At 42.6% G+C, this 24,238-nt stretch overlaps 1 protein-coding gene and 1 long non-coding RNA gene across 7 annotated transcripts in view; one reads left to right on the top strand and one right to left on the bottom strand.

Annotated features, from left to right (window-relative positions):
* Nucleotides 1-24,238, top strand: part of LOC130145478 (uncharacterized) — a 59,655-nt gene that overhangs the window by 11,685 nt on the left and 23,732 nt on the right. For 5 of the 6 annotated variants that reach the window (XR_008820576.1, XR_008820579.1, XR_008820577.1 and 2 more), the window contains one exon: nt 16,484-16,562. The exons of the other annotated variant lie outside the window; for it this stretch is intronic. This is a non-coding gene — a long non-coding RNA (uncharacterized LOC130145478). The remainder of the gene's footprint in view (nt 1-16,483; nt 16,563-24,238) is intronic. 6 annotated transcript variants of the gene reach the window in all.
* On the bottom strand, nt 995-22,651 carry COLEC10 (collectin subfamily member 10). The gene is made up of 6 exons (XM_056330271.1): nt 21,194-22,651; nt 9,781-9,852; nt 8,229-8,300; nt 6,205-6,258; nt 4,825-4,920; nt 995-3,358 (listed from the first exon to the last, which is right to left on the bottom strand). Exons 1-6 carry the CDS (start codon nt 21,339-21,341, stop codon nt 2,967-2,969), a joined length of 834 nt encoding a protein of 277 aa, XP_056186246.1. The 5' UTR covers nt 21,342-22,651; the 3' UTR covers nt 995-2,966.

Below are 24,238 nucleotides of genomic sequence, written 5' to 3' on the forward strand. Positions count from 1 at the left end.
GTGGGACAGCCTTTTTTTGTTTGGCTTGGCCTATGAGTTAGGCTTCTTGGCAAAAGTTATTAACTGGGACCCAGTGCTGCAGGAACGGGTTGCACAAGCAGCTGATCACACTTCAGCCTGGCTAGCTTGAACATCTGTGCTGTGCTCCTCTGCCCTGCTGTCCCCTTTCTGTAGTTAGCAAAGGAACAGCCACGCCAGGTCTACTTGCTTCAACTGGTATAGCCTTGCCCAATGTTATGTGAATACGTAGTGGGTATGAGGGTTAGTTTTATTGAATTTTTTTCTATTTTAAAAAGGACAAAGCTGGTGTGGTAGGAGAGGAGGAGGATGGAGGAACTGGGCAGTTCTGGCCTTTCTATTGCAGAAACCCAGCACAAGTTCCTTGCTTGCTTCCCTCAGCCATACAGCCAGAGGCTGCCACAGTCACTCTTTCCCATACATGGAGGATACTCCAGGATTACTTATAACTCACAGTCTCCTAAAAGTATCAGAGTTTCAGTTTAGATAGGTATTCCCTTATTTTGTACATGAAGGAGAGAACCTGATCCAATCTCAGGCAGAGCTTGATCCTGCAGCAATGTATTGCTCCTCTTTCACCTTCTCTCAGCTCTGGATTCCTCCTAAAGAACAGGAAAATGGCCTGTTCGTGATGGCTATAGCTTTAAAGACATCTCTGGATTTTGTTAGCCAGTGGTCTCAGCATGGCCAGAAGGTTTCCCAAGTTTGAACCCCCAGTCTGGCAAGCATGTTTTGGTGACTTTTTGGGTTAGAAGTAAAGATGAGGTGTGGAGAATGTATCAGTGTGATTGTGCCTACCCACAGGGAAGTTACTATGCCACTTCTGCATGACTAGTAAGGACTTGACCTGCTGTGAGTGAGGCTAGCAGCCCTGGGCTTGAACTTCTAAAAGGCATTACTTTTGCTCAAGAAACCTTGCCTTGAATTAGTCATTAATTCTTTATCATAACCCATTAATGATTCTAAACCCAAAGTGTTTAGCTTAATTGAGTTTATTACTATAGATCCTAAAAAGTGTAACTCTGCTTAGTTTTGGGGAGTATCAATTCCCAGGAAGGGAACAATTCAGGATGAGTTATTTGTGCTAAGTGAACCTGTTTGCCCAAATACTCTCATAGCATAGCAGGGGAGCAATGAAAAGAAATGTGGTCCCACCCCTTCATTCACGGGTCTGAACAGTTTCCAGGAAGGAGTGTAACTACACAGGTAATCTGCTGGTAGCAACAGGTGGTTTTCTGGAGGAACAAATGGCAGAGAAACTGGATTACAAGAGTGGTTCTGAGTCACAAGAGTGTCCTGGGGTGCTCCTGCACTGGTCATTGCTCAGAGATTAGCTTGGAGTCAAACTAACAACCAGCTAAATGGTTTGGAGGATTTTCTTGTTGAGGGTGAGGCTGAGGAAGTATGACGGATGTGTAGTTCCCTTTGCAGTGTTGTACACAGCAGTAGAAGGGAGGCTTGGAGCTGACCCTCTGCATTACGAGCTGGTGGCATGGCCACCTCTCCGTATACCCAGATGAAGACTATGTGCAACTGGTGCTCAGAGTGAACTGCAGGCTAAATCGCTGCACTGTGCCTAGTGTCTAGCATTCTCCTTAGCCTCCAGATATCATTCCTTCATTTTTAGTGTCACGTAGGAAACAAAATCTATAGACCCTCATTGCAGGGGCCCTGGGGTTTCCCTTGACTGTGCAACCCTCTGCTGTGAGGAAAGGTGAACCATGACTAAGAACAGGCTCGCTTCTGAAGGCAAAATGGTTGCTGTGTTTGAAGAAAGAGCCTCTTCAGTATTATCAAAGATAGGAAAATATGATCCATTATGGGCATACTGACACGGAGATATGAGTAGCCAGGCACTGACAGCAACGCCTTCACACTTACTGCTCATCATTTGTGGAGAGTCCCACTAAAGTGCATGACTAAGTTGCTCTCCCACACCTTTGCAACATAGGAAGAAGCTATAGAACAGCCTTTATCCCCCTAAATATCCCCCAGATTCAGGTGTGGTTGAACTGGCTACTGAGTTAGGGGGATAACATGTTCCTAGAATCACTTGTTAAACCGGCAATGCACGTTGGTATAGCTGATACTATGTGTGCCTGTTTACAGCCTACAGCAGTGGTGTTGCTTCCTTTCCATCGTTCTCTTTGGGCTAGAGTTTTCTATGTTTTTCACAGATTTTGGGGGCCATCGGAGACTAGAACTGTTCCATCTCTTCTTGGGTTGCCTACAAGTTGTGCAGGCTTGCATGCAGATTGCTAAGTTAATTCCTCACACCTCAGATCAGCCTGATGGATGACAGTTGGAAGCAGAGATAAGCAAGTCCTCCCCTGCATGTCAGGCAACAAATTGCACAGTCAAATTAAGAAGAGTATAAAAAATTCTAATAAAAATTTGCAGTTGGCCCTGCTTTGCATGGGCAATTCAACCAGATGACCTCCAGAGACTCCTTCCAACTTAAATTACTATATGATTCTAGCAAAAGAAGGATATTTTTAAGAGAAACTGCAAATCTGTTCTCCCAGTTCTGAAGTCACCAAGGAAATACTGGGACTTCTGTGCAGGTCAGAGATGAGTAAAGATCACACTCTTCCCATCTGTGAATTTTGCAAAGCACATCAGTAACTTAATACACCAGTGGTTACTATTTGTGGCATTAGTGAAATCATATTCACCTCTGCATGCTCTAAATTTGTCCCTAAATTACACATAGAAATGCCCACCTTAAATTCCACATAGAAATTAAAAATTCCCAACCAGCTGGATGCCTTCTGCAGACCTGTGCTGACTTTATGGTCACTGTCATCTTGACAGTAGTTACTCTTGCTTAACCCAGTGAAGTGAAGGCTGGATTGAGCCCTGTCCCTGGTTGTCTGCTCTCCCTACAGTGGATGAATGAGGAGGGTTATTGTATGTACAGCAGGTGCCACGCATATTCTGCGGCATTTTTATTTCCTCTTCTTGAGGAATTCACAGACGAAGTAGATGGTGACTTGGCACTCAGAGTCATTCCACTCTCCTGTGCTGAGCATTTCCACACAGTCCTCGCGGCCAGCTGGGTCGTGAGGCTCCCCTTCCTTCCAGTTACTGTAGTTCTGCAGCGGGCTGTTGTCTGCGTACACAAACTGTCCTTCTTTTTCCATGTCGTTCAGCCCAATGAAGGCTCGGAAGAGGCCACTGTTGGAAATGTAGTCAGCGATCAGGGCATTGGTTGCCTCATCTTTAGGCATGGCCAGTGTTCCTCCTCTGTCCCTGCAGTGGATCAAGGCTTCTCTGTAATTCTTCTCTTCTTTCACGATGTAATAGAATTTTTCGTCTGTCTCCCTGATACCTGCTATAACTTTAAAGGGGAAAAAAATTTGCTTAACGGCATGTCAACGGTTATTGAAAGTGCTTCTGTTCCAATATAACAATGAGATGATTTCTACATTCTAACTAATTAAAGAGAGAGAGGAAAAGTATTCCCACCTTCGAATTTGTGATGAACGATGAGGACATGATCAGGAACTGATGATAGGAATGGGACTGAAAGGCACCTTGCACACGTTCGGACAAGAACTATTCAGTCTTGATTGGCGTGTGTCTACTGTGACACTTAAATTTTACTTCATGGATATCTAGTACTAATCAAATCAAGGCATGCTGAATGGTCAAATAGCAATGTCTAACTCTGGATCACCTACATTGCATGTTTTTGAATACAAATTGTGAAAGAGTGCCCTGGGATAGAAATGCAGGATAAAGATCGTTTTTCAGGCCTTTTCCATATAGAGGAAAGTTAATGTGACTGCTAAAATAAGACATTTTAAATACAGCTCTGATATTCAGAGCAGCTATAGCCATTAAGTGGCATTGACTAGGAAGAAAACTGTGGCTGCTCAGCAGGTTTAAAAGGCAAACTTCTGAACCAGTGTATATCCCAGCGAATCAAGCAGCGCCCGGGAGCAGCCTGGACAGCTGGAAGTTGATTGTCCCTGCTGATGGATTGCTGATGGTCCTGAGCAGAGCTTTGGCCTGGAGCGATTAACACTCTCCCAAACAATTCAGGAGTTACCTCAGGAATAGTTTAGGAGTTAGTAAAGGGACGCTCCTGGTGCTATGGCATTCAGTTTTGTAGGATTTGTAACACAGATGCGGGCTGTTCTGTGCTGGTTGCCCACAGTGCCAGAGAAAAGTCTCAAACACGTTTTATTTACTGATGCAGACCTAGTCTTAGAAGCAGGGGTGAAGCCTTCTCAAAATCTCTGCTATGCCAGGAAATATACTTCCTTCCTTTCAAGTGGGGGCAGTTTACATGGTCTGCCTGACAGTGCTGCCTGCAAATGTGGCTTCTTATAACCCACATCTTTGAGTGTCGGTCCCTTGTTACAGCAAAATGATGCTTGCACTGAGGGGAGCACTAGGAGTACTGTGTCTGCAGCCTTCCTGTGCAGCAGAAACATCAAGAGGTTACTCTTGCTTTTCCTGCCTGTCTGGAGCAGATTGGCACAAACCTCTCTGTTTCACTGCCTGAGTGGCTGTTGAGCCTGAGCAGGCTGATGGTGCAGAGGCAGTTAGTGAGCCGTGCCTTGTGCTTTTCATGATTCTTTCTGTTGTGCTGTTGGTAATTTCTGTATTGGTTTTGCTTTTAGTCATCTGCTGCTGATATCCTTACAGGTATAATAATAATTCAGAGTGCCTCACACAGTGGGACCCTCTCTTTGGGTCACCTGTGGATGTGGCCATAGAGCAGCAATGGTAGAAGAATAGCAATGATAAATGTTATAGGAACCAAATAAATCACATCAAATATATAAGGATCCTTACCGTTCTTCACAAACTTGATGGACGTGTTAAGACGAGCAACATTGATATTCAGTTGTCCAACAACTCTGCGGTATCTTCCACAGTCACAGACCGTGCCTGGTGCAATACAAGGGATAGAGGACTTATCTGTTTAGAAGCATTTGTGCTTGCGCTTGGGGAGTCATCTGTAGCTCACTTCCAAACCTTCTGAAGACCTCCACTCCATTTGCGGAGAGCCAGTCTCACCCCGCCCCGCTGGCCATACTTCTGTTCATTTAACCCCCTTAATATTTTGGCTCTGTACACTCCCTTGCTAATTGGCTTAAGAATCCCTGCTTTTAAAAACATGGATAGAAGTGTTAGCTATCTTCTTTCCACCCATATCAGTATGGGATTTGCACATCCTCTGACCCTTTCATCATTATTGATTCCATCTAGCTGCAGAGGTGTGACTTGTCATGGTGATCACTACAGTGTTACATCTGAATGCCGAAGGGATACCTTTGTATCTGTAAACAGCACAGGTTCCCTGGCCTTCTAATAGAAACAACAGCATCCATGAAATGGGGAACTGCTGCTTTCTCGGTGAAGGAGTTTTGTGAGTATGCATAGAGGTGGGATTGGCAAAACTTTGGTAGAAAGGCTATGTTAGTGAATTGCTGCACTCAGCTGTGGTACAGCGGTAACAGTCAATACCAATTCAAATAATCAATAACTTTCAAGTACTGAAGTCTCAGTTATATATTTGTTGGTAAACTGAAATTTGGCTTGGTATAGGTTTTGTTTGTTCCTCTGTTATCCTCAGGAAGAAAATAAGTTGTGAATGATTTCCCATTAAGAACCAAATGGGCATTGCATATGAAATCTCTTAAAAATGAACACAGCTGTATTTTCAAGGTGGGAAAACATTCAAGGTTATTAGGACTGAGAAGAACTTTCTGGATCATCAGGTCCAAATTCTCCTCCTGTAAGAAAATGCATTGCATTCCTTTGACAATAGATTATGCTTTATCTAAAATCTATTTTTTCATCCCCATGCTCCTATTAGGAAACTCATAAAGGACTTCATGCCTTTGGTATTCAGACACTTTTTTCTAGTTTCTAGCGTAAATGTACTGCTGGCCTGTGTATGTGTTAGTTTTTATGGTATTAAACATTGCTATTAGTTTAGGTGACTCTTCTCCATATTTTGTGCATGTTGGCATATTCATAGGCATCAGTCATATCCCTACCCAAGCCTTCATTTTGCTGAACAAAACTTTTCAGTCTCTTCCTGTTCATTTCATCTATTCTTAAATTTTTCCATTGGCCTCAAAATCTGCTGAAACTCAAGACAAGCCAATCCTGAAATCAAAGACCCAGCAGACTTGAGCATTCTGCAGAGAAAGATACATAGCATACCTGCTCTTCCCTTTTTTCCAGAAACCCCCGATAAGCCTTTGGCTCCTTTGTCACCTGAATAAAGAGGAAAATATATTCTCAGATCTCAGACAGTGCACATGTCAGGGGAGCTTATTTGAAAAACCTGTTTAATAATATATTAACGGTGTGCTTCCCTCATGTACTGTACTGGTAGATGTGCCAAGTCAAACAAACCGTGATTAATTCTGTTGTACGGAAATAAGGAGAACCCTTTAATAGCTAACTCGCTGATAACACAGGCATCTTGCGTGCTGCTGGTTCCTGGTACCACTTACTTTAAATATAAACTGCAAAATGATCCAGAGAGGCCGAAAGCACTCAAGAAATCTGAAAGGTGAGACCTGGGTTCTCTCATTGCCTTGCAGGACAGAGCCCTTCCCTGCGTTCAGTAGCTCCGTGATGGGCTGAGGCAACACATGAGGGTGATGTGCACTAAGCCACTGAATTCATGTGTGCAACAGATTGTGCGTGTGGGCAGCACTTAGCACCTGCACAAAATAAGGTCAGTAAGGAGCAGCATTTAATTTCAGATATAGTTCATGGAAATGCGATTTATTTTCATCCAACTGCTTTCCTCTTCTGTAAATCGTAAAAATGGTAGAAATACTGCTCCAAGCTGTGCTACTAGATAAGTGGAGGTGACTAGCTTTTTAAAAAATCTCAGCTGTAATTTGGGTCAGGAACAGCTGGACTTTTTCTGAAATTCATGTCAGCTGTTCTTTTATGAATTAAAACCTTCAGAGGTCAAAAATACTAATGATTGCTCTGCCTTGTTGATGGCTATTTTTTGATGTGCTTTTTCCTTTATATGGTTGTGGGTTTTAAAAGACATTTTAATTGGCATTGCTTGACACTGCACACTTACAAGCTGAAATTTCAGGGCTGCTTCATTAAGAACTTAAATTTTAATGGTAGGTTTAAGCAGTGACTTAGTGACTTTTGCTTCTGCAGAAAAAAAGAAAGAAAATGAGGAAAACTAGGAGACAATAAAGTATACGTTCAGGTTGAAAGAGAGCTTGATTTGAAGGCTCAGGGCATTGGTTTACTTACAGGTAAAGATAACAAATTTGTGGGATTCTTAAATTCTAGTCTCCTTTGGAGACTGAAGACATCTTAGGAGATAGCTATCTGTGTTTTCATTTGTCTAGGTACTTCTGAAAATTAGTCCCTCAGGCCAAATTCTTTTGTTCTTCTCTGACACGGAGGCTGGCTAAAGGCCATCAAAGGTTTATTAAAAACATTGGCTTGAGAAGCTCCCCAGATTGTTCCACCTGCTCACCCTCATACCTGGATTGATGTGCTGGTTAGAGACCACAGAGTTCCCCTGGGGATGGTGGAGTCCCTGCTCAGCTTTCAAGACAGGTCTCCTTCTGGCAGAAGTAGTATTTCTTCTTAAGCAACTCTTTAGGAATACTGGTAAGGAATGCCTGAGCTTCTTCTCAGACAACTGGAGCATAATTTCATTAAATTATTGTCCAGGTAGTCTTGGGGTCTACCTTGATTTGCAAGTAGTTGTCATCCCTGGTTATGTTGAATGCTTTCTTATAACTCCTAAAATCCTTTCCTTACTGAGCTGTCCTGTGCGTTACTTGCTCACGTGTCGCACTGCAGGGCAGGAGACAAGGTGTAGCATCCTGAGCAGCAGCAGAATATTGACTTAGGCCTTCAGCATCCAAAGCAGAGACTTGAATTGGGCTTGCCCTTTTAGATCATTCAGAGGATTTACTCCACAAGGGTGAGATTTCTTCCTTCCTCTTTTACCATTAAAGAGGATTGACTTCTTAACTCATAAAGCAAATTATTTTAGCCAAGTAAGTCGGATATATTGCATGTGGGAAATAAAACAAGAATATCTCAGCTCTCGTCACCAATCTTTAGGCATAACTGTATTTGGAGAGCACTGGTCACAGCCGTTATTTGGTATTACTCCATACCTGGAACTCTCACAAAATACATATTTACTTTGAGGGAAAAAACAAGAAAATTCCCAGACCAGAGCTTACCCTTTCCACCAATTGGACCAATTTTTCCAAGCATTCCCTGGTCACCAACATCCCCCACAGGTCCTTTGTTTCCTAAGAGAAGAAATAAAGAGGAAAAGAGTATGGATGCTTTCTGTCATTTCTTTCCCAAGGCACTATTTAGGTCTCTACTGCTGCTATTTTTCCTGAGCGTGGCCAGTCTGCATGTGTGGCAAAGTTGAAATGAGTGGAGCCCCGAGGGCGTTTGGAGGACAGCGCAGGTCTCTGCTACTGTAGGATACAACAGTAGGACATTGCAAGGCACCTTCATAACTGAACTGCCTGTTCAAATGCCCCAAACCGTCATGTTTTCTTACAGAAAATGCAAACTAAAACTGTTAGTGAGTATTCAAATACTGATTTTACTTCACAGCCAAACCAGGCCAACAGCAGGTTTTATTTGGGTGTTTTTTTCTCCACCCCAGACAAAAGCCTTTCCTTTTTGACTTGAGGTAAAGTCCTCACAGCTTTGCTGGAAATCATTCTCAAAGCAGGACTGCAAACAGGGAGCTACTTGTTTTGCTGTATGTGCTTTCCCAGTCCTCAGAGCACCAAAGTTTAAGTTCTAAAATAGTTGGCTAATGATGACAGCCCAATTTAGGGAATCTTAGTTTCCACACTGAATTTAAAATCACTAAGATGATTCATAAATGGTTGGTTACCCCATTTCCTTGTATCTTACCTGATCTTCTTTTTAAGGTAAGAAGCAAAATCATAGGAATGTATTTAAAAATGGATATTTTTTTAATTATTATAACAATAATAACAGGGCGATTTTAAAGTTTCTATAAAACTATAAAAAACTTTTCTGATTAGCCTGAAACCACTATCAGGGAAGAAAGACCATGGATATGCATGATCATTAAATTCTAATGATAAATCAAGCTTTTGAATTAGAGTATGCAAACAAGGCTGACACCATCACATCTAGTGCTTCCGAATGCTCTGCCCAGCTCACACTATGGACAGGGGATAGGTTTAATAGAGCTGAGTCCCAAGACATCTACAACTCCTTGTTCTCAGCTTAGATGCTGTTTGATCAGAGAAACCTTGTGTCAGAGTATATGCCTCTGTTTGCTTTTCTGCAAAACAAGGACAACTGAGACTGAATTTTATTGAGCATCCTGATCTATTACTAGGAAATAACCCTCAAAATTCAGTTTCAACTAAAGGATCATTTCAGTAAGAGAACAGTAATCTTGCTGATTATACATATGATTTGGGTAATGATTATACATACGATCTGGGCATTCTGGGTCACACTCATGACAGCCACTTGAGAGAGCAGCAGTGCATGTACTGGTTTATTACATGACTCTTTGAATTTATTGCCATATATAGCTGTATTACCATATCAGTAGGAATTGCACCAAGCTCTCCAAGTATTGTTAGGTTTACTGATTAATGTTTGACAAGATTGTGAAATCCACTGGTGCAACAGGAATGAAAAGCATTAAACTGATCCTGTGCACCAGTACAGTTGTGTATAAAGGCATTCATATACTAGCAGCAGCCAACAAATGGTTATAAATACCTTTTGGTCCTTTTGGTCCAACCTTGCCTTGTTTACCCACTTCTCCTCTATCTCCTTTTTCACCTTCATCACCTTCCAAAAAAAAAAAAGAATAAAGCATCATGGTATGTTTCTCTCAGTGCAGTATGTGCAACTATCCATCCTTAAAGTAAATTTAACATTTTTTTTTTCCCTAATAATTTCTTTGTATTTCACGTTGATGGCACAGTAACCATAGGATAAATTTCCAGAGAAGAGCTGATGAATCTGACTGTCATTAGGGAAAGCTAAAACCTTTCCTTTTGGAGTGGCTATTCCAATATGAGAATTGTACAACACAAATTTCTAGTCCCACCTTTTAAGACATATTAGCTATAAAGCAGATAAATAAGCCAGTCTTTCTCTGTTGGAAAACCTGTTCGCACAAAGACGAACTGCCAGGGCAACCAATAGGAATTTATTAATTGTTTCTAGTAACTCTCTTCGTGGTGACTCTGTGTTCAAGGTATGCAGATGCTTTTGGAATGCAGGAATGTAAATATGTTGAAATAGTTCTTAACATAGGCCTTAGTATGGCAGAAGTCTTGCCTTTAGTTTTTGACAAGTGACATTTATATGTTGATATAACCAGCGTGTTTTGCAATTACTCCAATGCTTTATTTTGAAAATGAGATACAGAGTATCTGTAAGAGGTAAAATCATTGCATTTATTACAGTAGTACAGAGATTTCTCCAGATGAGATCAAGACCCTGTATCACAGGTTCCTGTACAGCACTATATAGTTACTGTTGTAAGAGACAGTCTTGCTGAACAACTTACAGTCCAAAGGAGCAAGACAGCAATTAGTAGGAAAGAAATGTTATCTCCTTCCTTTGGTAGCATACAATTTTGCTTCACATTATTGCAGGGAATTGGAGGCATAACTGGAGTTGATTTTCTTACCTTGTACTTCTTCATTTTTAGTCAAATCCCAAGAACATCTTTCCTCATTTTTTTTTCAGACAAATACTGAGGGTGGGGGACAACCACCTTTGCACCCCTCTGCACCAAGTGACCATCACTGAATACAAGCAGCCTTCCACGGGCTCTCTGTCCCCTGCTCCCTCTCCCCCCATTCCCTGCCCTTGCCTGCAATAAACCTTGCGGTGCAGTGGGAAGCAGTGCCACGGTCACTTGGCCAAGCCAGGTTCTCACGTGTGAGTGGCAGCCAGTTGTGTCTGTGCCTGCAGCCCAGAAGGGGAGAAAAGGCTGCATGCAGTTCAGCGTATCGGAGGCCCAAGGGAGGGAAGACTGCCTGGATGTCAGCAAAAGAGAAGTGAGGCCTGAACGTTATGTGACAAGACCAATAACCTGTCTCCCTGAGGATGGTGCCTCCAGCCTGGGCAGAAGGTGTTCAGGGAACTGGGTGTGCTGAAGGTGACTATGACCCATGCAGTGGTTTAAGGGCCTGAAGGGCTTGCCTGAGCCAAGCACTGCATCTAGACCACTCATGAACAGCCACTAGTGATTCTTCCCTGCACAGATGAGTCTTGTGCCTTTTAAACCCATTTATATTTTTGGCCCCTTTAATAAATATCCTGTGGCAAAGAGGTCAATGATTTAATTATGTGCTGGTGAAGAAAATAGCTTCCCATGGTTGCTTGAAGACTGATAGTTTCATTGAGTCTCATTCTTATTTTCAGAAAAATAGTGCCCACTGATTCCTGATGTACCTTCTCCTACTGCTGTAGCCACAGGGCTGTAGCGTATTGTGGGCTCTTCTGTGGGGTGATGACAGATGAGAAGTGATGTGTATCAATTGTGGGCTCTTCTGTGGGGTGATGACAGATGAGAAGTGATGCGTATGAATTGCAGCATATAAAATGAAGTATTAGCTGTTCGGCTCCTTTCCATGTCAGTTACATGGACTGGGCTGAGTCTGTGCCTGTACCCTGAAAAAAACTTCAGTGTTGGGACTCTGTGGTGGAAGGCAGAGTGGCCCCGTTAGTCAGGATGCCCTCTCGGCCGAGTGGCCAGTGTTGCAAACTGAGGAAAATAAAGGGCTGAACTGTTGGGGGAGGAGGCATTTGCTAGAGGGATGGACCGGGAGGAAGCATGACACGGTGTGTATGCTGGCTCCATCAGGCACCCTGTTTGTTTTTAACACCGTCTGCTACAGGACAAAGTAGGAAGAGAAAAGGCTATAAGCAGTCAGCAATACAAATTTTAAACATCTCTATTTTCACTGGTTCTTAAAATACTGGAAAAATCACTATATATTTCCAAATGCCAAGCTCCTTAGATATGCAGCTGAAGCTGCAGGGCTGAGCCTGGAGCTGGTGGAAGGATGCCTGCTTGTACTGGGTTCTTGTCTACAGATCATCAAACAGCAGAGCCAGGGAACGTGCAGTTTAATTTTGCTGTTGACCTTAGTGCTAACAACATTTACAACTGGTAAACCAAGAAATTGTCCTTTCCAAACCCATCTATGAAACCCTTGAGAAAAGTGCAAAAGTAATTTCTCAGTAGTTCAGAAATTCAGAAAAGATTCCCAGAGTCTGACAAAGGGCTTGAGAAATGAAATTCCAGCAGAAGGTTAAGAGCTGATCTGATCACAGTCTGCAGACCTGTACAGGGCGGAAATTTGTGATAACAGAAAGGAAGAAGGGTGTGATTCAAAGGCTGGAAAAGCTGGATGGGTCCTGACTAAGAAATGCAACATGGGGATATTTAACAATTGGACTGCACTCTCTGGCAGGGGAGGGGGACGTAGGAGGCTTTTCATGTCCAACCTTGTCTCATGCAATAAATTCCTTTGTGTAAGATACGCTGTAACTCTGTGTCTGGTGTAGAAACGCTGAGGGAGTTTCTCTGGCCTGCGTCACACAGGAGAGCAAACCAGATTCCTACTGACCTTCCAAACCAGGGCTTGTAACCCTGGCAGTCCTCGTCACCTCTCAAACCAGCTGGTTCCATTCTTTGTGGCTTGCAGACTGCTCTGTTGGGTTAAAGGCTCTAGAGAAACTGTTTGCTGCAGAAGGAAAATCTCTGTGTGGGAAAGATGCTTTTTTTGTTTGGTTGGTTGGGTTTTTTTTTTGGTTTTTTTTGCAAGAAGCATTGCTTAGGCAGTTAATCTTAGAAATAGATCCCAGGAAAGAAAGTCAATATGCAAGTGGAGAAGCTGTGATTACTTGCCAAAGATGTTTTCCTCCAATCTCACTTTCAACATTTCGAGCCACTGAAGTGGCTTTTTTCTGAGACTTTAGAACAAGCTTTTCACACACGGGGCTGCTGGAGATGAAGCTGGGTTGCCCTGTATAGGCCATCAGACTGAGCACCGACAGGTGAGAGGGGTAAAAGGTGTGGGAAAGTTTGTTCTGGACGTGTTGAGAGATTAGGGAGTGTCTCAACTTTTATAGCTAACATGTCATGTAGTCCCAGTTTTTACTCAAGCCCTCTAAAAGCCTAAGGGAGAGGGAAGTAAGACCTACCACCTGTTTCATCTTGGCTACACTCTGCCGTAGGTTCTTTACATAGGAAAATGGGAAGAATGATAATTTGTGTGTCTGTAAGGGAGGGAAATCCTGCCCTTCTCCCCATACGGCACCTGAGAATGGGTAGGCCATTACAAAGCAAGGGTAGAAATACAGTATTAATTAGTGGTACCATGTCATTGTTAATTTAAGACTGGATTAAGCCCAGTGCTTGCTAATACAGTGGTAGAATTATAAATGCTCCTTTAGGTGTTGCTTACAGTGCTCTCAAATTTGGGCAGGACACGTGAACCCTTGGGTTATGCTCCCCCCGTGTGGTCTCGCTATGATTTGCAACCAGGTAGGAGGGCTTGTGGAGGGCTTGTGAGGGGGTGGTCGACTTTGTTTTGGGCAGGGGTTGAGCTGGCTTCATTTCTAATTTAGAAGTATCGCTCCCTTTCCTGTGTGACTTCACGTGGACAGGTAATCCCACTGTATCAGGCACTTTTTTTGTACTGTACCAGAAAAAAAAAAAAATCTAAATCCTGTCAGTACTCTGTAATGTGTTTTTGAATTTTGTAGTACTGTGCTTTGTGCAACGTGAGATTTCTTACAGAAAAACCCCTTCTGATCCCTGACTTCATATGCTTGTAGTCTATACCTAGATGTTAACCTCTCCTTTGTGCTGCTTCACACTTGAGGCAGTGTCAGGTTAAGTTTTAACCTAATTAGCAGATCGTCACCTTAAAACTGTGGTTGCAAGGATGTCAGATAATGCACTGCAGTGGCATTTGAAGCATGGGTGAAGCACTTGGACCCAGTAGCTGAAGCAAGACCATTTCTCAACCTTATTAGTATTCCCTCAAGCTGATTCACTTCTGTGTTACAGATTTAAAATACCAGACTATTAAAATGAACACATGCAACAATAAATGATTAGACTTCTCCAGCTTGGGACTGTGCAAGACAGAAAGAAAGCAGAAGCCATAAGCAGTAAATGACTTTCGCAGCCATTAGAAAATTCTAATTGTAATTGAGAGGGAACTCCACTCCTTCCTTCTCCTATAAACAAGCTCAGGAAAATGCTGAAGGTCTAATAATCAGCAGGATTTTTAGGCGGTTGAAAGGGGTTCTGCCTTTTTAGGAGTTTCACTAAATAACACAGTTTTGAGAGGTTACATTTGGTAAGGATATAATTAGTAAGAATTTACTGACCTTCAAGTGACTTAGCTTTCCCTGATGAATCTTTTGTAGGCAATTTATCCGGTTTGTATTCACCAGTTAAGGAAGTTTTCAGGTTAAATTTTTCACATATATTTAGTGACTCTCCAAGTCTTGTGTTCAAGGGCTGACCCTGGTTCTTAGAGAAGCAGGGTGTAATCCCTGGGGATTATGTAGTCCACATTTATCTATAGAGACAGCCCTGCATCAGAGTGAGAGCATGTCTGCAGGTAGCCTAAAGGCTAAAGCTGGGAGAAGACTTCTAGCTGGGTTTATGCATGTGTTCTTCACTCGGACGTCTGCTGAGAGACTCCCCAGGGTCCACACAGGGTTTTATTGAGGCGCTTCATCAGGTGTGCTGGCAAGTCATGGCCTCATGTCAGCTCCAGTTCCTGTCCCCTGACCAAAAATACTACAGAAATCTTAATGCTCTCTCAGCCTCTCTTTTGCAGGTATACCTTCCTCCACCCTCTAGGGCATACCCAGCTTTCAAATAATAGAAACATCACTTATGCTGGGCATATTCAGAATTGAAAAAAGCCACCAGCAGCCAAAAAGTCCTTGAGAAGCCCTGGGGGCATGACTTACTTGCTGTGAGAGGGGGGAAGGATGTTGAATTTTGATCAGTATGCACATGGATGCTTTGCACTGCTTGCCTTGGATGCATTTAGCATTCCTAGGCTTAGCCAATGTCCCACCACAAAGGCTTTGTATGGAATCTGTTATGCAGTTTTACCTTCTTGATCTTGCAGGGGACAGTCCTGCTGAGCTCCATGTTCCATGCTCATAGTTCCACCTGAACTGGCGTGGGGACCCTCCCCACCTCTACAGACAGCATGTGAAGAGTGTAGGTGACTTCTGCCTGTCCTGGGTGTTAAACTAAAGGGATAAGGAGATGTGCACCATTCTGAAGCCTTGAGAACCCTCCAGGAGCAACCGAATCCCTTGCCCTCCTGGAAGACAGCTGGAGAATTAGCTCTGCAGCCTACAGACACTGAGTGACCCTGAGCACGGGGAACCTTTGCAGCATTTGCGCATGCAGTCTCTGTTGAGAGGTTTTGTCACCAGAGGGAGTCACGGACTCCAAGAAATAAGCAAATACAGCCCAGTTTGTCTTTCCAGTGTACAAGCGCGTCACAGCTACATCAATGGAAAGCCTTACGATTCCCTCTAATTTCACTTTCAGTGTCTTTGAGATCCTTAGGAAATTTCCTGTGGCAGTGGGGATTCTTGCTTTCAAGCTATACGTGGCTAGGGAGGACACCGTTTCTTGACATTTTCTGCCTCTCTGACATGATGTCCTCTTCCCTGTCCTTCCCCCCTTCAGCCCTCAGCACTGGCCTGCGTGCCTCCTTCCCCTCTGCCTGATGTTGAGCACTCTTCTGACTCTCTGTTGAAGGAATTCAGCTCACTAAACAGAGGAATATATCAATAAAGCGAATACACATTTTTAGTGAGTGAGCTAATCGGCTCAGGGAAAAGTCTGATGAGTAAACAGCTGAGGCAGCACAAGGTGAAGGTAGAACCGCGTGGTCAGAGCTAGGGAAGAAGATGCTGGGCCTCCCTTTTTAGCAGAAGTGTTGATGACGTGTGTACATCTGTACACCTAACAGATGAATGCAGCTGTAGTGTGCAACTGCAACTAGTCACTGTCCCAGGTGTCCTGCAGGAATATGCAGGGCTCAGGCTCCCACAGACTGCACCGTTCTTGGAATGTCTGTCTTCACCCGGCTCCAAATTAGACAACAGGAACCCTTCCCTGATGAAATAGAAAGGGTCTTCAAAAATAAATGGATTCCCTGCTCACTTTTCTGCTTTCCACTTACGAACATCCACTGACTTCGGTAGAAACACCCTCTTCTCCTGTTGCATTGTGTGAGCCAGACCCAAGCCTTCACTAGGCTCACTGAAGCTCTGCTGACTTGTACTGTTCGAAAGTGTGGGCCTTTGTGCATGACTGGGACATACGTTATCTTTTTAGTAACACAGAAATAGTTTAAATTATTCCTGAGTCTCCTTTGACTTGATCTGCCTGATTTAATTTTCCCAGCCTGTTCCCCTGCCATTCTGACATGATCTCAGAGACCTGTGGAATACAGTGGCTTCAGTGAGGAATCAGACTGACACTGGTAAGAAGTACTGACCCAGTATCTTTGAATTTGTGTATTTAAGTCCCCACATACATGCTTTGTAGTTCAGGCTGATAAACTTCAGAAACTTAATGTTTGCTAAAATGAAGAAGTCTAAAAGCCATGAAAAATAGAATTTTATGTTGAAATTAAAGGGCTCTTCAGATCAAACATGAGGCGCTAAGAGGGAAGTTTAGTTATAGGTTTGAACAGCTTATAGGATGTGGTAAGGCATTTTATATTTTCAGAAGGAAATGCGGATAACAGCATATCTGGTTTCTGAGAGAGTTTGAGATTTTCCAGGAGTGGAATTGCGTAAGCACAATTAAAGCTGAGAGATGGACAGCTATACTGGAGACCACAGTAAATGCTATTTTGAGGAACCAGCCAATGTCACAGAGTTTATAAGCATCATTTGTCAGAAATAATAATAAGGAAACGTTTTACATCTAAATTGCTATGGGAAACTCCCGGCATTCTTCAGATTTCATCTCATTCCAGTTTCTCAACCTGGATCTGATTCAAGACCTTTGAAGTTCCTGTGTCTGGATTTCAAAGGAAATGAGCTGAGACCTGTGACAGCAAGATCTAGAGCCAGGCTTCTTAAGCACTGAGCTTCCATGAATCCACATGAAATCAGCTTCTGCAGAGCCAGCCCCCACCACAGTCATCTTTTCATCCTGCTCATGCTTTTAATAGGAGTTTATGAGTCAAAGTTTTGTGCCCTCTGCGTATTTCTGCCCTCATGTTGTTGCTTATTGATTTATGCAGAGCAGGTCAGACCCATCTCATCTATGTCAACAGCTCACTTAAAGCTTCCTTTGCAGGTTAGACAAAACAGAGCTTGCAGTCTCCAGGCAAGAGCAGGCTAGAAGAAAGGACAGAGCCAGAACACCAGTCGAAGGCAAATCCCAGGGGAGCAGCACCTGGTGTTCCTGCCACTGCCAGGACATGGACCAACAACTTGTGCTTTTGCTCTCACTGCATTATCTGCTGCCTCCCCATAGTCCCAGGTCCTCTCTCTGCAGCAGCAACAGACCAGCCTGCTTCCAGGCTTGGAAGGGTAGAAAGTAAGTGGTAGGGACATGACTAATGTTGCTATGCCAAGCACTTGGCTTCTCTGAGAAATTAATTGGGTATTTTTATGCTTGATCTGGTTCTCTTCGGGTCCAAGAAGTCAGTGGGGTACAGAACTTGGCCCTTATTGCCTTAGTTACTCAGCTGTGGATCAGTATTACCTAATGTAAGTTTTTAGAGGTCCTGTGCCGTAGCAGTCCAGCTAAGACCAAGTTGTCCCTAAACATCTCAGATCAAACACAAAGAGTCACTACTTATGAATACTGAAAATCTGTTTTGGTCCAAAACATGTGTGTTTTTTTAATTTTAAATTTTTTGTTTCCTAGGGTATTTCAATAAGGGTCCTATAAAATTCCTCACACATTTCAATTTTTAACTTCTATTGAAGCCAGACTACTGTGTACCTCAAAAGCTTTTTCAGGAAGGTAGAACAAGACAGCTATTGCACTAGGGCTGTATTCATTAACATAATCCCCACTTTCTGAGAAGAAACCTGAGCATCACCTAGAAAAGGAAGCTCAGAAAGGAGTGCCAGCTTTTGCTTTTCTCTTGTTCTATTTTTTCCCTTTTTCTGGAGTGCCCTTTAGAAAATTTACTTGCATAATTCTTTACAAACAGACTTCAGCTTTCATTTGCTTGCACCAGTGATAGAAAAACAGCAGGTAGATGCAGGGGATTGCAAGGCACCTGGCTAGCATCATGCAGAACCACCAGAGGTCAGACTCCAACTCCTATTCATATCTAACGCCGAGCAGTTTAATTCACACTGACTTCTATCATTGCAACAGACAGTGCAAAAGGCTAACAGGACCATTACTGCATTCCTTCTGTCCCTTGGAGACTACATCTTTCCAGAGTATTTTCTATCTCTTTGTGTTATACAGAACGGCCTCTGGTTTTGCCTCATGCTTTTTTGGCAATTGATGGGACTGTCACAACTGATTTGAAGACTTTCCTGATAGGCAGCCTGGAATTACCCTTTCTTTTCATCCCATCACTCATATCATACTTCTCTTGTGACATCTCAGGTGTGAGCATAACAAAGAGTATATTTTTGAAGGAGAAAAGAATTTGGCTTGCACAAATTAACTTGGACAAATTACCTGTGGCTTGTACAAGTAAGCGGTCAGTTCTCCGCAACAATAATGACCCTTTCTGAACAGGTGAGTTTCAGGGGCAGCATGCAGAGAGTTGAGTGTTTGCTTCTGTAGCAACTGTGAATGCCTACATAATGGAGAAATCCGACCTCCAGCAGTGCAAGAAACAGTGCAGTTTATAAATTCTGAGCCTCTCCAGACAACCTCATTTCTCTCTCAGCTTTCTCCTCTCCATTGCACTGTGTGATGGAAACAGCAGTATGGCTGCCATACAGCACCAGGAACCATCCCACTGGTAGCCCACGGATTAGATCTAGCCTACAGGACAACTTGTGCCTTGCACTGGGATAGGTGAGGTGTAGGAAGTCTTACAGCTATTGAATACCTTTTAATTCCTTGCACTTCTAGTTCCTTTGGCCCATTAGACACTTCCATGTTCATATGAAAGGAGGAAGTTGCCACAACAGGAATCTGTTACCTATGGTGCTAAGAAGCTGGCCAACATACTGTGCAAGCTCAGCACCTCTGTCTTGTGGGAGCACCACTGTGCTCTACCATAGCTGAAGAAGCTGAGTGGATGGAGATGAGGGATAGAAACTTGTGCAGATCAAAAGCCATTTTGGGGAGAATGGTGGACAAAGGGCCACAACAGATGTAGCACAGAAAATAAAACTACAGTAACAAAAGTCAGAGGCTTGTCCATTATTGATATTAAAGTTTGAGCAGCAGAATATTGCCTGTGGCTGTGGTGTGATTGTAAACTGGGGACCATGTGTTCTGAGTCCACAGACATAAGATAGATAGAGGAAAACTGGCAGCAGAGCAGACTTTCTTCTGCCATATTAGGTCAACATGCCTCATCCTTGAAAGCAAGGGATGCCTGGGGAGTAACAGGGTAGTTAACTCAGCCTGCTCAAGTCTTTAATTGCCCATCTGACTGGCATTCAAAACAACTGTCCCGGATGAACTCAGCTGGTAGGAACTGAAATTAGTCTATAGAAATGTATCACCATAGACTGCAAAATGTATTTGATGACCTGCAATGGATGTGAGCCAGTAATTTGGAGGTGATTTTCTTGATACTCCTTTTACCAATTGTGGACCTTGAGCATGGTAATCTAATTTTAAAGTAGTAGTGAGGACCGTGCCAATATACTGTTTGGCTCCTCTCGTGTGTTGGTGTCAGCCAGGAGGCAGCAGGACTGACTGGTAATGACTAAATCCTGACTTTCTCAGGATCACACTTGCAAAGAACCATAATACTTAACCTTTAAATGCTCCCTCTACAAGCTAGACCACAGAAACCAGCTGGAGTCTCAGCTAGTCTTGTGTTGTCACCAGACCACCTCATTAGCCTTGTGACTTGTTAAACACAATTCTGTCAAACTTTGTTCTCCAGCCTGCCATTATTCAGATACTAACTAAACAAACTCCCACTAGCTCCCTTGGGGATCATTACATCTCTCTGCATTTATGCTGTGGCAGCAAAAGTTTAAGCTTGGATTGTAATCATAAAGGAATTAACTTGCTGATTAAAAATGGTCCTTTAAGCAACATGCATTTGAATAATCCATCATAAAAACAAATGAATCTGTAGCAGTGCTTTTGACTTGGTAATCTTTTTTCTGCTTAAAATTTAAATCAGTTGCATTTTTTTCTCTCGGTCTGTAGCCTATAGAAAAATTACAATAAATTACTAAAAAGAAAGCAATAGTTCAAACTGCAATAGCCATGGTGTGGAATATGTATTTTAGGTCCGTCACCGCAAGATAGGTTTGTGCATCAAGGACCTAATTTTTGGCCAAGATACCCTCCAGGCAGTTCCATTAACGTTAGTTGTGTTACACAAAAAGTAAGTTAATGCAGAAAATTTGGTTTCAGATATTTGCAAATTGTTTTGAAGATAAAAGACCTGCACATGCCAGAGCTGATCTAGTTCTTGCTGAAATCTGTAGCGAAGGTCCTGTTTAATTCAACAACAGCTGCTGGATCGGGTCTGATGAATGCAGCAGAGCTGTGTTTACAAGTAAACATTTGGAAATAATGACAGTTCAGTCATTTTAAATATAGCATATCTCTCCCTACCTGTAGGTGCAAAGTGAACCGTTCACAGTTCACAATAGGTGCCTATTTTTAGACAAAGTCACTCAATTTGTGGCTGCTAGCTGTACTGTTTGTGTGATGAATACAAGAAGAGATTTATGTGCCTGGAGAAAGATGCAAAAGGACATGTCTAACATATATGAGCGTATAGTTGCTGAAACTAAAGAAAAGCAAATTTAAGTCTTGCTTCATCACTTTCCCCCATCACAGTTCCGCTTTTCTAGATGTTTGTACAGTCTGCAATAATTCACATCTTTCATCCCCAGCCCATGCCACAAGCCCTCCATGTCTCTATTTTTAAAAATCAGCCTTTATCGGTACTGGTCTCAGCATTAGCAACCTGATACTCCTCACCTTTTGGTCCAGGTAAAATTGTGTGTGTCGAGCAGACATCTGTTGTAGGTCGATTGTCAACATCAAACCCCAAAATCTGAACTTGGAAGATAAAAAGCACTAGTAGGATCCCGTATTTCCTTAGCTGTTGTTCTTTCTTGCTGCTCATCCTTGCAGCTTCTCAGGAAATGCCTTTCGTTGTTACAGTCTTAACAAATGCAGCTGACTCAAAAATAAATGCTCCACTAACTGAAACAGTGCAAAGATTGGGAGCTACATGCAAGAACAGCTAAATAAAGTGAAGAAAGGAGTTTGACGATGCTGTAGTTATTTCTGTCCTGCACATTATCCAGGGTATTTATTTAACACTGACAGCTGTTTATTCCAATTTATCTCTTATCTGTGAGATGTTTAGCTGCTTTTGGCATGGAAAATTTCTTCAATATATGGGAATATCTCTTTTGTAATATTTTTTTTTTCCTTTCTGCACTGGCTTTTCATGCCCAGATTTTCGCTTACTCAAGAGACAAAAGACCTCAGTATTGCATCCAAGTGAGTACTTATTAGTTATAGGATACTTGTGTTTGGTTGTGTGCTGGAAGAGTAATGCAGACTCCATATAACATGTAGAGAGGCTTTTCCACAAAAACTTTCCTCCAAGGAGACTGTTAGTGACAACAGACAAACTGCCAGGCTGCTGTGGGTGGAAGTCACTGATGTTATTTCACTCCTTTTGGGTGCCATGTATGCATTGTCCCCAGAGTAGCAAATGAAAGTTGATGTTATCAATGGGTGTTCAAGCCAGAAACCCACAAGTGATGGTTTTGTGCTGACAGATTGCTCCACAATGATTGCTCCAAGCCCAGATTATGTTGGTAGACACGGTACAGACTTCAGGATTGAAGTCACAGAGCAGGATGAGCTTGACTGACTGCAGTACCTCCTGTCATATCACCTTTCCCCCGTGTTGGGAGAGGCCATATATCTGGACAGTGGCGTAGCATAGGTCCCAGAAGAATGTCATCCTTGGGTTGTCCAGGAAGCTGAAGGTGGTTCAGATCTGCTTGAGGTAGCTGTCAGGTTTTCAGTTGGGTGCTGAAACCAGGTGTAGGAGGCCTCTTGGATAGAGGAACAGGTAGCACTCAAAACTGCTGTATACCCTCTTGGAAGGAGTTGTGACAGCTATCCATCCGTGTGAAATCCCTTCCCAGAAAAAAGTCTAGCTTTCTCTTAGGGAGGGCACAGTAACAAAGGACAGCAGACCATTCAAGGTAGCCTGGCAGAAAAGAAAGGGGAGATAACTTTTTGTAATCTTTTCAGGAATGTCATTAACTTCTGGTTTCTCACGCAATGAAGGAGACAGCTACTTGAAAAGCTGAACTAAGCTTTTGAACTGGCTAGCATGTGAGAGCACATTTGCTTTCCATTCTAGGCAAAAAAATGTATTTCCTATGATCATAGCTTTTGAGATGCTTTCTTCATTATTTAAGATAGTATTAGTTCCTGGCCGTACAACGTTTCATCCTTTTGGCAGACAGAATAAGTAGCAACACTGATGTAAAAGCAAATTCCTTTTCTTAAAGGCTGAAGGAAGGCTTTGATTTCAAGCTTTCATCTGGGATGAAATGTTGGCCAAAGTCCCAAGAGGGGTCAAGACACTCCTCTCCCTTTTTCTTTCTAGCCTGGTCGCAGACTGTCCCACTTTTCAAAACACTTTTCTTTTTTGTTAAACTGTATACAGTACTTTTCAGAAATAAATAGCAGTCTTTGTCCTAAAGAATGTCATCTAACTAACACCCTCAAATGTGGCCTTGATAACGGATACACCACAGCTAGAGGCGGGGGAAAGAGAAAGCCAGGATTATAGATGGATAGAGTCGTACCAGCAATAAACTCTGTGATTTGCGTTGGGCACTGTGCCTCTGACTTGTACACTGTAAATCTGTTTTATTTATCTTTTTTTTCTCTTCACTTTCCATTTTGTGAGCAGAAGGTCAATGTAAGAGCAAGAATAGAGAGCGTAGGAGTGGGAAGCTAGTGTACTTAGCTTTGGAGGAGGCTTTTTGGGAAATGTTGCCAAACTGACGTGAATGATGCTAGCTGTTCCACAGTACTGAGAGACTTACAGTGACTTCTTTGTTATTTATCAGGGATAAAGAGGGGTAAGTGTAAGTGAGGGAGGAAACCATTTGTTTAACCACTTCAGTCACTGACCAGGACTAAGCAGGGAACATTTTTCTGATGCTACTATTGCTGTGATCATTTACAAATGTTCTTATTCCACATTAGAAAAGAAGTCAATACCTTTTTTTTTTTTCCTTCCATGACAGTCACAAACCCCCTAAACACACAGTGAGAAATGAAGTTTAATATATCCAGGAGCTCGGTAATGAAGGCACTAAAAATGTAGGAAATCCAGATTCAAATTCTTTCTCTGCCTAATTCAAACCAATGTTTGCACCACAGCCTTAAGGTTATATTGCCTTATTACAAGGCTGTTTGCTAATCGATTATGTCTTCCTGTATGTTGGACCATAAATCCTGTCCTGAAGCTAGGAAACCTGCTTTAACAGGCAATCCATCAAAACTGATATACTAGCACAAAAAGCTTGAGTTTTGGCAAATCGGTATTTATCTAACCAGTTTCATTGAAAAATCTTCAAGCAGCTTCATTGCTGATAGAGATTTAATGAGGCACATTGCCTATTGTGCATGTTAATTCTCATTGAATCGGCCTTAGAGAAATGTCTGTAGGCAAGAGAGAAAAACAAACCAGGCAGTGTTGTCCAGACATAAAAGGCATAAAACAAATATTTCCTAGGGCATGAACGCTTTACAAGGAAACCCTGAGAAGACACAAAAGAAAATCCTGAAGGATTCTGGTCCTTTGAGAAGAGCAATAGTCAGGTAACCTTTGTGTAGTGCGTTGCCTCCTTGGAGTACAAGTACTTCCTTGGTCATGTGTATTACGTCCACTTGGTTATTTTCAGACATTAGCAGTTAAATGTCAATAACTATAAAGACTACGGACAGCATTCTGAAATAGTGTTCATCAAAAGACTGCTA

Source organism: Falco biarmicus, chromosome 3 (assembly GCF_023638135.1).
Source record: "Falco biarmicus isolate bFalBia1 chromosome 3, bFalBia1.pri, whole genome shotgun sequence".
NCBI classification, from domain to species: domain Eukaryota; kingdom Metazoa; phylum Chordata; class Aves; order Falconiformes; family Falconidae; genus Falco; species Falco biarmicus.

Excerpts from the sequence above, each read along its gene's own strand:
- COLEC10 (XM_056330271.1), bottom strand. The coding sequence starts at position 21,341 with ATGAGCAGCAAGAAAGAACAACAGCTAAGGAAATACGGGATCCTACTA. Across the intron at positions 9,853-21,193 it reads AATTTTACCTGGACCAAAAG|GTGATGAAGGTGAAAAAGGA; the intron begins GTGAGGAGTATC and ends TTTTTTTGGAAG. Across the intron at positions 4,921-6,204 it reads TGGAAAAAAGGGAAGAGCAG|GCACGGTCTGTGACTGTGGA; the intron begins GTATGCTATGTA and ends GTATTGCACCAG.